This window comes from Astatotilapia calliptera, chromosome 17, assembly GCF_964374335.1.
Source record: "Astatotilapia calliptera chromosome 17, fAstCal68.1, whole genome shotgun sequence".
Lineage (NCBI taxonomy): Eukaryota > Metazoa > Chordata > Actinopteri > Cichliformes > Cichlidae > Astatotilapia > Astatotilapia calliptera.
Genome location: NC_137438.1, coordinates 39,503,948 through 39,516,577, shown reverse-complemented (window position 1 = coordinate 39,516,577; position 12,630 = coordinate 39,503,948). Strand labels below are relative to the sequence as shown.

At 42.4% G+C, this 12,630-nt stretch overlaps 2 protein-coding genes across 7 annotated transcripts in view; both read right to left on the bottom strand.

Annotated features, from left to right (window-relative positions):
- Positions 1 to 4,066: 4,066 nt before the first annotated feature.
- On the bottom strand, positions 4,067 to 9,078 carry mob3a (MOB kinase activator 3A). 2 transcript variants are annotated; one of them, XM_026147800.2, is made up of 4 exons: positions 8,837 to 9,078; positions 7,365 to 7,935; positions 6,104 to 6,306; positions 4,067 to 4,474 (listed from the first exon to the last, which is right to left on the bottom strand). In XM_026147800.2, the coding sequence occupies exons 2-4, from the start codon at positions 7,780 to 7,782 to the stop codon at positions 4,445 to 4,447; spliced, it is 651 nt and encodes a 216-aa protein (XP_026003585.1). In that variant the 5' UTR covers positions 7,783 to 7,935; positions 8,837 to 9,078; the 3' UTR covers positions 4,067 to 4,444. The 2 variants fall into 2 exon arrangements, with proteins under 2 accessions (XP_026003585.1, XP_026003586.1); XM_026147801.2 differs by having other exon boundaries at positions 8,728 to 9,053.
- A 1,687-nt stretch (positions 9,079 to 10,765) lies between these two features.
- The window catches only part of zap70 (zeta chain of T cell receptor associated protein kinase 70), a 41,160-nt gene continuing 39,295 nt past the window's right edge, over positions 10,766 to 12,630 (bottom strand). For all 5 annotated transcript variants that reach the window (XM_080291708.1, XM_080291710.1, XM_080291709.1 and 2 more), the window contains 3 exons: positions 12,393 to 12,533; positions 12,197 to 12,309; positions 10,766 to 11,444 (listed from right to left, as the gene is read on the bottom strand). In XM_080291708.1, the coding sequence (XP_080147834.1) occupies positions 11,321 to 11,444; positions 12,197 to 12,309; positions 12,393 to 12,533 (378 nt within the window). In that variant the 3' untranslated portion in view covers positions 10,766 to 11,320. The remainder of the gene's footprint in view (positions 11,445 to 12,196; positions 12,310 to 12,392; positions 12,534 to 12,630) is intronic.

The following is a 12,630-nucleotide window of genomic DNA, read 5'->3' as shown; positions in this document are numbered from 1 at the left end:
GATGGAGACAGGCCTGGTGAGAGGCCCTCGGGTACAGAGCAGCAGGATTTGTTGCAGAAACATTTCTGTGCTGTTTGTGCACCATATTTGTCCACATACATGAAAAGCCTGTCGTACCTGCAAGTGTTTTCACATAATGCACGTGCGGCACGTATCAATACAACCCCCAAAGGCCAACAAGATTAGGGAGCTAAACACAGTCAGCAGTCTTGTACTAATTTGAACATTTGTTAGATGCTTTTCCTAAGCAGGGAGGTCGCAGCACCCCAGAGTGCTCCCTTTTCCAAGCAACTTTGACTGAACAATCTTCTTACAAGGAAACAGCCACAAGATGGGAAATTTGTAATCTCTGGCAGAAATGGATGTGCATGGGGCAGAAAGAGAAAGACGGCGCACTAGGCCAATCAAATTGTTCCAGTACCCAGAAATCCCTCTCCGATTTGCCAAAAAATGTTGCAACACAGACTGTTTTGCTCCATTTGTACACTAGGGAACCCTTTTGTGTTCTTTCTGTGCTTGCACTTTGTGCTTGTTACATAACCATGTGTAACAAAGGGTATTGATATGAATCAGGTAGTTTTGATTCAGACAGGGAGAGGCTGAAATGTAAGATTTGACCTTTCAGCCTGGGCACTAGAGCTTGTGTCACTTCTTGGTTTCTAAATAACTTGCTGTATGACTAAGTAGTTGTTGTTGTTTTTATCTGTTCTCTGCCCTCACCATACAGCCCTTTCACTTAAATCCAATGTTCTAGCAGTACTTATTAGAAACATTTGTGCAAAGATTAGGTGTAAGACATGCTGGAACAGGCATGGCTTCCGCTTTTTAATAACTATAAATCTACTGTTGTTATGCAAGAATTAGGGAGAATTGCAGTGTACAGATGTGCCTTTGCATGTCCACAGCAGAAAGGGAAATGGGTCTTTGCTGTGGACAGGGAAAAACACCCAACTCGCCAGGGACATGGAAACCCCGGTTTTTGAACAGTTCCAGCAATAATGATCCACAAGGGTTTGGACTTTCAGGAAGAAATGCGTTTTGGTTGTTGAGTTTAGTGGCAGAGTGAAACATGTCCCACACAGAGGGCCCAGAAGGACATCTACAGAGTGCTTCCAGACTAGTCCATACCAGTCTTATTTCCAAGCCTCGAGCTCAAGTAACCAGAAGCTGAATCTGCCCAAATTTCGGCCTCATTTAAATACATCATTATCTTACTGGAACTTTTTACGAGGCCTCTCCACCTCCAATGTCCTAAAATTATCGCCACTTTTCATCTGTACAAGCTGCACAACCGCATGATGCAACTGAGTCATGTGCCGCAAAACCGTTAAGGGTGTGTCCTCAGTCCGGCACTTACTGACTCACATTACATCCCAGCCCGTTTTTGATTGTATGTAAATAACCACACTGTACCATGAAAACAACAGACGGGCAACTGCTGAGCACAGAGTTGGACAGGCTTCTGCCTGATTGGCTGGAGCTTGTTCTTGGCCTGTAGCCAGCGCTTCCCTTCACTGTGCCGATCGCAGAGCCCCTCGAGTCTGTCTGGTACATTCCAAAGGAGAAAAACACGCCAGTGAGGGCGGGAGAGAGAAGGAAGGAGGGAGGGGAAGAGCGCAAGGCGGGTACATCTCATCTCACACGTAACAGGCGTAAAGCGTGCTGAGAGAGTGCAGCCCAGTGTTCAGAGGAACTGACTCCACTGTGAGAGGAGGGACACTCCTGTAAGAGGATCAGGTTGCAGGAGGCAATGAGGTCATTCCAGTGGGTGAATTAACCGTGGCACATTGTTACATCATGTTTGTTTCTTATCAAAATTAATATTTATCGTATATGTCAAAATGTATTTGTCCAGCTTGATGGAAGGAGGTGACAATGGGTTCATTTTAGCGCTTTATATGAAGATGAATATGCAGTTTTTGTGCATTAAAATTGAATCAATTGTTTCATACAGGAGTGCAGCTAGTGATTGTTTCCTTGATAGATTCACCTTCTTCATTCTGATTTGTAAAAATTCAGAAAACATACTGACGCATGTCAAATCCCCAAAGCCAGCTTTGTCCAAAGGAGACTTTTTAAAGCTACATTAAAACCGTTGGAAGAAACTGAAACCATCCTTCAACTGTGCAAAGCTGAAACCGTGGAATATTTTCTCATGAACAACAGCTGAAGGTTGAGCAGGTTATTTACCAATGGGGAGGTCGGCAGTTAAAAGAAGTCATAAAAAGCCCCTAAAGGCATAAAACACAGCGCTGAATGGGTGAACGGGGCTGTAGCCTTAAATGCTCTGAGTACTCAGTAAGATAAAACTCAGGGTGATAAAACAAATGAGTGGAGCATTGAAATGGTTTTCAGAATAATTGTTTACTAATTATTTTAGCTGTACATTTATAAATGCTTTGTAGCTTAACTTATCAGAAAGCAATAATTTACAAGCTTCACATATTTTCTTTCTAAAATTCCTAATTGTAAAGGAGCTAGTGACCACAGACTAGCACATATATGAGTCAGCTCGTACTTTCTAAAGGAGGAAAGTCTTCAGTTATTAATGATATGAATCAATAGCAACCATAGACTGTCCTTACTATTTGTGTGCATGGATATATGTAATGGTAACTAGATGTAGTGAAGTACAATGTTTCTTTCTGACTATGGAATTAGACAGTGTCCTTTAAAGACATTGTATTAAAAAATAGTTACTATGTTGCCTAAATTGTCCAACAACATACAGCGTTTTGTTACAAGTTACTTTTTTTTGCTTGACTGCAATGTTGAGGTCTCTTTATTAAATAGACATATTCAGTCTTTGAATGACTTACTCTTCAAGCACCAAAAAAGGAAAAAAGAAGTTGAAGATGTCATTCTAAATTTTTGGCCGTGACTTTTTTGTTTTTTTGAATTAAAATGTTTCCAGAAAGCCTCGTGGATGAAATCATTCTTTTTTTCCTGTGTGTGACTGCAGTGTGGTGAGGTTTTGGCAGATGAAACACTTGACTGACACGAGCCCTGAGCTTTGCAGAGTTTTTGTTTACATTTATTACAGACAGTGCGAACAGGAAGTGTGATTATTTTGAAATTCAAGGAATTAACCTGTTTGGTGTTTTGCCTGTAAACTGCAGTTAGAGAGTGGGTGTAACAGTGAACTGTAATTTTCCACTTTATGTCATAACGCAGTGCTGAAAGCTGTGTGTGTGTGTGTGTACGTGTGCAACAGTATCAGATATGAGCTTTGCAAAGACTGATGTTACACTCATATACTATATAGGTGCACCTAAAGGGGCCATTCTGAACGATGGCTTACATGATTTGCCTTGAATAAGATGACTGAGTAATGGTTTATTATGACTAACTGCACCCCTGCAGCAGTAATGAGAGAGACTGTGTGACTATTTATATAACCCCGCCCATAAGCGCTGATAACTTCCACCAACTCCAACCACTGATGTTGTTGTTCGGGACTATTGTTGGCTCAGTCACATTAAGCAGCGTTCATCCAAAAACAAACCCTCTCTCTGTGTTCGTCACAGTACAGTCTGGCCTGTTTCTTACATAACCAGCTTAGCCAAATCATTCACCCGAATCAGGTCTTTCCCCCCCTTCTTGACTCAAAGTGGGACATTGAGCAGATTTCATAAGAGTACAGCAGCAACCACAGGATAGAAAGCTCAGGGAGACGGGGAGGTTTTGGGAGTCTGACGCCTCCTGGTGGACATTAGTGAACACAGCCTGTTCATCATGTTTTTCCACTTGTGTTTGTCATGTGAGGTTCAAGTCTCGTGTGACCTTCAGCTGCCAAGAGTATCTGCAATAAACACCTGCAGGTTTGACATCTGAGAACCCGACCCGATGGCTCCCAGCCCAGCGTGTAAGATAACAGCCTTGATGTCTGAGTCACCATTACAGTATCTAGCCTGTCTGCACATATGAGTTTTAACCAATAAAAATTAATGACTTTAAATGGATTCAGTTCAGTAAAATACTCTGTTTCCTCCGTTTCCCTCAGTTTAATCTTAAGGTTTTTATGACTTAAAAAAAAATGCTGCAGCCCATTATCATCAGCATCAGAAAGAGTTGAGAATCACTTTAATGTAAGAACATACTGAGATTTACAGGTGAAAAGAAAGAAACCGTACTAATTTTAGATCATTTGGAACAGAAAAGAAAAGAGGAAGCATCCTGGAATGATTCAGATAAAAAAAAAAAAGAGACATTAACACAAACAGACCTCTTAATACTGTGCTCTGATAAAATGTCTGAAAACTTTTCAGAAGGAGCAGAACGCCCTGGCGCAACAGGATTCCTGGTTAAACCTACAGTATGCAGCTAAAATAGATTACAGTACTTAAATATAAAAATAGACTCTGGATTTGATTGCTCGTTTTCCGTTCTCCAAAGCAGTCTTCGAGATGGACGGATGCATCCATTCGCCGTGTCCGCAGGTCCCTCAGTGGCACATCCGAGAGGTCATTTCTTTCTGTGGCAGACACAAACAAACAGCACACAGCTGAGCGAACCTTTCCAAAGCCAGTTTCTACACTGATCACATGACAGCACACTGCTGTGGGCAACATACAGGTGGGAAACAAAGAGTAAGCAGTCCAAGCTTTTTGGTCAAAACACACACACACACACACACACACACACACACACACACACACACACACACACACACACACACACACACACACACACACCTGACAGAGTGAGCACTCGTCTTTGACAGTTAACAGTAAAATAAATTTGGGTTTCAGAATAATGGAAAGACAAGAAAAAATCTGTTCTAAAACAAACAAACTGCAAAGACTCATTTTTTGAGTCCTGCATTTCTCTGGTGTGCTCATACATGGGTCTTAACTATTGTAGTTTTCCACTCATCGCATTAAGCTGCAGCAATCTGCAGCTTGTACACAGGACATTTTGTTGCAGCCTAAAAACCAGTGACCTAAATCCCTGGGCCACTGAGGCATCACATGACTGCAGTTTTCATTAGCTACACTAAACAAAAGGATACAGTTTACCCACAGCTTCATTTTTAAACTCACATCTTCTCATCTATAGCTATCAAGTTATGCATCACCCATTAAGCAACATCATGCTGAAATACAGAGAAGCCACAAGTTTTTGGGGAAGTTTAGAAACAGTCTTGCACTTACACGATTTGACCACTAGGGGTGCCAATTCTAATTTCCTAAATCAAACGATATGCTAGACTGATCTGATAATGTAGTAATCGGGCTCTTTGTTGTACTTCTCAAAAGATAATTTAAAGGAAATGTGATAGTCTGTTTACCTGGGTTGCCAAACATGAGGCCCGGGGCCAGAAACAGCCAGTCAAATGCTCCAATATGGCCCGCTAGTCCTATACATTTATTTCTGACAATTTAAGCCCTAAAAGTCATGCTTACAGATTTCTTTCATTCCTTTTCACTTATTACAATAGAAAAACTTTATCGAGTGGAAAAACTGATTTGTGCCGTTAAGCGTACAGAAGGGAGTTTCGCCGGTCCGGCCCACGATGCAAGATTAGCCTCACATCTCCGCTGTACACTGCTCTAAAATGCAGCTTTGTGTCACAGCAACCTTCAAATGCAGCATCTCGGTGTTTTAACATGGGCTGATTATTACACAAGCGTGCGCACACACACACACACACACACACACACACACACACACACACACACACACATTCTCTGTAACTTCTGTCGGTGCTGTGCTTTTTTGGAAATCGAATTTCCCAGAGGAACCCACCCGAGGGATTAATAAAGTTCTATCTTATCTTATTCAGCTATCTTAGTGGGGACCTTCATTAACATAATGGTTTTCCTAGCCCCTTACCCTAACCATAACCATTAAAAATGAATGCCTATCCCTAACCCTTACCCTAAACCTAACCATAACCTAATTGTAACCCTGACACTAAAACCACATTTTGAGCCTCAAAAAGGCCTTCAAACTTGTGAGGACCGGTGAGTGTGTCCTCACAAGTATAGTAGAATGCAGATTTCAGTCCTCACAAAGATAGTTAGACAGGAACACACACACACACACACACACACACACACGCACACACACACACACACAGAGCTCGATGTCATCTGCTCACCAGGGGCTCCAGCTCTTTGTGGTCCGTTAGGTTGAACTCGGTGACAAAGTAATAGAAATGCTTGTAGCAGGTGTTGACGTGAGCCTCTGCCCCCATCTGGCTCACGCGGTCAAAGTGGTGGATGTAGACGTGGACGAACACCCGGAACAGACGCGACAAAATCTTCTTAGCCACCTGCATGAATGTCTTAGGGAAGGGAGTACCTGGGAGTCAAGCAGATGGGAGACAGAGCGAGAAGGCTGCGGTCAGTCTGCGGTGACCTTTTATTTGCTCCGGAGTAAACAGACACGTTTGAAATTACTGATGCATTTAATTAAAAGTGAGGCTGCTTTTTCTACATTAACCTTTCCCCGTCTTCTCCCCCTCAGGCCTGGACACCAGCCGCCAATCGGCAGCAGACGCGGCCAGCGTCACAATCGGACACGATCGGAAAATCGACAGGGCTCGGTGTGCCGAATAATCTCCCAACACACGCTTAATTCAGCACATCGTTTTGCTTTGACTAATTAAATAATGTTTTAGGAACGTGTTGCAGAGGATGGCTGCGTCAGAGGTCGTTTCTATTCATAGCCTTACTGTCCATCCTGTGACCCATTTCTAAATCCACTGGCTGGCATGTTTCTGCAGTCAGTCAGTCAGCTGCTGAGCCACAGCACAGTGCACACAAACACACTCGGAGATAATAGAAAACCACAAATTCCACTGCAGCAGATTAACTGTGATGTTAGCAATGCTCAGCGCTGAAGGTAATCTGACATACGTGGCCTTGCGGATGCTGAAAAACAGGCTTCACATTTCAGATGTGAGTCGTTCGCATCTCATTTCAATTTTCCTCTGTAATTATTACACGTTAATCATTTAAGTGGCTTTTCTCTGCGTTCCAAATGAGTCACACTGAAAGGATCATTAAAATGAAATAGAGGTTACTCATTATAGCCATTCAGTTCATAAAAGTAAAGATATATTAAAGCATCAGCTCCCCACTTTCTGCTGTGTGACCCTACCTGTGGTGCCAACACCCATGCAGGGAGCCACTGGGTTAAAACACCAACAGGAGAAAATTTGAAATCTGAACAAAAGTCATAAGTTTACCAAATAAAACTTTGGAATTTATTGACTGGAATGGCTTCGTAACCATATCGAAGCGTGGCCACAGTCTGTCTGTGAATGGGCTGGTCGCTTGGTTTGCCTCATGAGATGACTTGACAGACTTGAACCAACCGCTGAGACGCCGTGGCTCGTTGCTTATTTCAACACTTACCGACGTTGGTGGGGAAGATATTCTCGTTGTTGATCTGTACCTCGATCCAGTCCATGAGCAGGCTCATGTATTTGGGAGCCGACAGGGCGGTCGGCTTCTTGTACTTGTGCTCATCTTGCCAGCGGTATTCGTACTTGGGCCCGCCCGACATGACCGGGCAGGTTTGATCGGTGCACGAGTCACTGATGGTGCCGTAGATGAGGTTGATGCGGTTGAAGAAGTCGACCACGTGGACGGCCACCCAATCGTTGAGGTCCTCGCCGTGGGGCAGCTGCACAGCCAGCTTCAGGTCCAGGCCGGCGTTCAGGGACGCCTGGGCCTTCTTGTGCAGCTCGAAGCGCTGCGTCCCGGGCTCAAACTTGCGCTTGGGCCGGAATGTCCTATCTTTGTTGAAGACTTGTTTCAGGGCCATGGACATGGTCGCATGTGGTGGCGGCAGACGATCTGTTCGAACGCTTCAGGTGAATTATTTACCGTTGAAATGGAAGCAGACAAGGTTGTGTGAACAGCCAGTGTGGGTTGTTTTGGTTATGGATTGTCGTGGTTTTTATTTGGACTGAGTCTCTGACTCCTGTGTACGATTAAAGGAGAAAAAGAAAAGGGCAGAATTTGGTTAATATATGCACATTTACATTGAAATGTCTACTTCCTGTCAAACCTGATTGCATGTGTATGTAACAATTAAAATCTAGGGTTGCAAACAGCATGTTTGTTAGTTAAATTAGTGTCTAAAATGCCAAACAACAGTGAGATTTGGGTTTTTCCCAGTCATGAATCATATGTTAGATGCATGCTAGGTTGATATAAAACTGTTAAACCGGAAAAGAAATGGAGGCCGTGCGAGAAATTTTACGCACGAGAGCAACACAACTAAATAATTTGGCTGTAATCAGAATAAAATGCCCAGTTGCCCGACATAATTGATCTGAGACCACACTGCAGCACTGGGAGGCTGTCTGCAAACGACAAGCCTGGGCAAAAAGAGATTAACCTTAAAAGATGAAACATGGTGTCTGAGTGAGTCATTTCCTATTTCATACACCAATTCCGCCGTGAAATCAAGAATATGCCGAATGACAATAAAACCAAGTCAAACCGCGTGTTGCCAACGTAAATCGACATTGCCGTGTTTATTTACGCCTCCATATATACATCAGGTCCACATTGCTCGTTGTCTGGAGGGCTTTGTGTCGTTTTTAAGCACATTTCCAGGATAAAAGTCAGAGATTCAACATCGGGGCTCATGACGGCGGTGCGAAGTTTATTCGTGACGTGACGCTAGCTAACTCGGCCGGACTTGTTGCTCCATAAAACAGCAAATATAAAACCCGCTAAAAACACACGACAAACCCGGATCACTCACACGCTATCGTAAACGAGGGGGAAAAGCCGCCTAAGGGCAGCAGTTAACTCGGGCGGCTCTTCGCAGGGTGACGAAATGATACAGTTGAAAGCCACTTTCCCGAACTTACTTGTTCCGCCTTCCTGTTTCCTTCGACCTTTTATCGAGAAATATCTGGTCGCTGATCGATAGCTTTATGTCGACACCGCAGACGGGCTACATTATGGACATACGGTGCGATACATGTCGTAGAATTAGTAATAACGGTACGAACATGTCACTTTGATAAAGAAACTAATGTCTGACTCCTCCCTGTGAAACGAAAAGTACACCAGCGCAATGCTAGCGGCTTTAGCGGCGACTTCCGGATTCAGGATTTTCAAAGTAATGGGACTGCTTTTTCCACTATATGTGGAGACTTTCATGTTAGCTTTGGTCATTTCATTACATTCCCTCTGACCTAAGAGCAGTTTTCATGTATTAATCACTTACACCTGCTGACAAACTAAATCAAGTTTCCAGTGTGGGTTTTCTCATTTTACTGTTCGGAAGAATCAATCCTGCTCCGCCCGTATCCTGATCAGATGTCTCTTTTTATGTGGGACTACACGGCGTTTTGATTCTTTGCTCTCCCGTCCTACATCTTGACTCAGTACCTCACAGTTTGCAGTCTGCAGTTTTCTACAATATAGTTTTTACCCAAGCCATGCCACAGAAGGTCAAGCAGGAAAAGTTACAAGTAAAACAAAAGCTACAAGTGTTACAGAATTTGAATGACGTGTCAGCATATACTGAAGAAATGAAATTCTTTTTCAGTTTTGCAAAGGAGAAACTATGGCATGAAACGATATGTGCGTATGTGTGCTTATAATAAACAAAAGGTCCTAATCTAGTAACCTGCACAGTTTTAAGCTATATTGGCCAACACTGCTGCTGTAATTAAATGTATAAATATAAATAAACATAAACATATATGAAACTGTCAGACTACACACCAATGTCACTGACATGTCCCATACTGACCCACACAAACACAGCCCCACATGAGGACTTAAGACTAACTTTAAAACAAATCTAAATTTAAGTTAATTCGACACCACACACCTGCTCAGTTATTAGGTAATCTATGATATTTCTTCCTTGTTTGACAGTTTGGGCTCAATCGTCACCCTTTCTAATCGAGTATCTGACACCTTTGTACAACCAAACTCTACAAATTATGGCTAAAAAGCATGTTTGGTGGCAGAACTGTCACCATATGTTTTTTCTTAAATTACAGTGTATAATATATAGTGTCTTTCAAAGACACTTGAATTGTATAAATCAGTTTTATGCATTATGGATGTAAAAGCCCAACAAAGGACAAGGGCTGGAAATTAGCAATACCGTTAAATTCTTTATGAAAAAATATTAAATATATAATAAATGTAGATTTCCGGGACTCTGATCATATTACCTATTCATACCACAGCATGCATAGGGTCTAATATAGGGTCATAGGGTTTATTTTGTGAAAACCTACTATTATTTTGAAAACTGCTTCATCGACTTCCTTGGACCCTCCAGTGTGGCCTGACGGTTCACAAGTACTTCCTCTGACACAGTTTGGGGCCAGCGTGACTAACCTCAGTTTGTTTCTTTCCTAATAAATCGCCGCGTGTGACGTTTTAAATTACTGGCATTGAAACATCAGAGAGAAAAAACTATTTAACAAACACACATATTTAAAGACAGAGAACAGCTTTAAACTCAAAGTCTCAAAAAGTCTCATATTAGACTTTCTCATTTTGAATGTTTCTTTTGATTAAAAATGCAGATGTTGGACTCTGCACATACATGTTCAGAGTATTTATAAGAAAGTATGCATGCACCTCATGTCCAAAGCTCATTTTTGCCTTCCAGTGAAACATCACCAAATGCTGATGCTTTTATGGAGCATTTTGTTGATACAAATGTTCATAATGTCTTTAATTGTAATGTCTTTTGTGTTATGATTGATTTTATGAGACAGATTGCAGAAGACCAGTTGAATGGAGGCTCGTAGTTTTCCCGCCACATCTGTGATAAAGTTACAGATTTTTATTTTTATGGTTTTGGAACATCTGGAACATCTGGAAAAGAACAATTAAGACTTATAATGTCAGACTGTTGTTGTAGCTCCAAGAAAGAAAAAGAAAAAAAAAAAAATCACACAGCACTTAAGAATGAATTCAGTCATATCAGCAGATTTATGATAAGTTAATCCACATTTTTCACTCACATAATTCATTTGTTTCTAGTTTATTAGGCTAAAAACAGTAAAAATGCTTTTAGGTGGAGGCGGACAAAGACGCAGATTTGAATACATGGTTCGATTAAAGTAGCAGAAAATAAAATTAGTTTTGTTCAGCAGTATTACGACACTTAACATTCAAACCACGGCAGACAGAGAGCTTCCTCGCACGGCTGACACACTGAAGTCCGATTTACAAATGCACATTTATTGCTGCGTCGCTTCTGCGGTCAAAGCTGGTCACTGTGCACAGTTCATAAAACACTCTTTGTTTTGGTTGTTTAATGGCCGGCTGAAAGGACGCTTTGTGCAGCGCTGGGACAGAATGTGCCTTTTTTCTGTCTACTTGGTAGGCTCGGGTGCGGCGGCGGCTGCGCCTTCCTCAGGCTTGGCCTTGCCGGATATGGAGTAATGATAACTCCTCATGGCCTCCTCAACCTTCTTGAAGTCAGGACGGTCCTCGTGTCTGTGAGAGAGGAGAGGGGAGGAGCAGAGAGAGGAGGCTGTGATAAATAGAAGTCACAGGATTTTAAGAGGATGCGTTGCTTGCTTAATCTGACGCTAAAAAACAAATATTCAAGAGGAAATTGTTTTCATTTACGAGGGAACGACTGAGGAATATAATGTCGTTAGGTGACAGCAGCCATGCCTGACGTATGAAAACTACATAAGTCATTAAATACACTGCTGTGAAAAGTGTTTGCCCTCCTCCTGTTTTCTTAGTTTAGTTTTTTGCACATTTGTCATACATATGTTTCAGGTCATCAAACTAATTTTAAATGAGTCTTTTTAGACAAAAACAACAAGAGTAAATACAAAATGCAGTTTTTAAACGATTTAAGTACGTTTACTTTATTCAGGGAAAAAAGCTACAGACCCTGCGTGAAAGACTAATTGCTCCCTAAAGCTAATAGCTGGTTGTGCCACTCTTGGCAGCAAGAACTGCAATCTAGCATTTGTGATAACTGGCAATGAGTCTTTCAGCCACTCTTCGTGGCAGTATTGTTTAATTCAGCCAGACTGGTGGGTTTGAGCATTAACGGTGTGTTCAAGCATCTCAGCTGGATTTGAGCTCGGACTTTGAATGTACCATTTCTTTCCCAGTTTGTTTCTTATTGTGGAAACATGAACTCTTGTTGTTTTGTTGTACATACATACAGACAACCTCTGTTTATGCCTCTCTTATATAACGCACGCACAAGACCATCGGTTTCTCACTTGTATGTCCAGCACTCTTTCATCAGTGTATATACTCGCTCTGGACACGCCGCCGGACAATCCATGCGGCTCCCGTTCTCAATGAAGCGGATCACGTCGGGTCCTTTCATTTTCTGGAGAACAAATTCAAAGACGGGCAGCGTGAGCTCTGGGATCACGTCATGCTTTGATAACCTTCTGCAGTAATCTGTCTTACCTTGTAGGGTTTCCCTCCGTAGGAGAACGCCTCCCACATGGTGACACCAAAACTCCACACGTCGCTTTTGCTGGAGAATTTGTGGAAGAGTATACATTCTGGTGCGTACCACTTGAGCGGCCATTTACCTGCAGTACGAGCCTGTGAACACAACGTTTATGATGATGAGAAGCACGCCAAGGACTCGGCCAAAGCAAGCAAACATCGGCGATGGTATTTAGGGCCTTGGAGTGAAGGA

Bases quoted from the DNA above. Each gene is read 5' to 3' on its own strand.
- mob3a (XM_026147800.2), bottom strand. From the start codon at position 7,782: ATGTCCATGGCCCTGAAACAAGTCTTCAACAAAGATAGGACATTCCGG. The intron at 6,307-7,364 runs GTAAGTGTTGAA...CTTGACTCCCAG, and splicing joins TATCTTCCCCACCAACGTCG to GTACTCCCTTCCCTAAGACA. The intron at 4,475-6,103 runs GTGAGCAGATGA...TGTCTGCCACAG, and splicing joins ACAAAGAGCTGGAGCCCCTG to AAAGAAATGACCTCTCGGAT.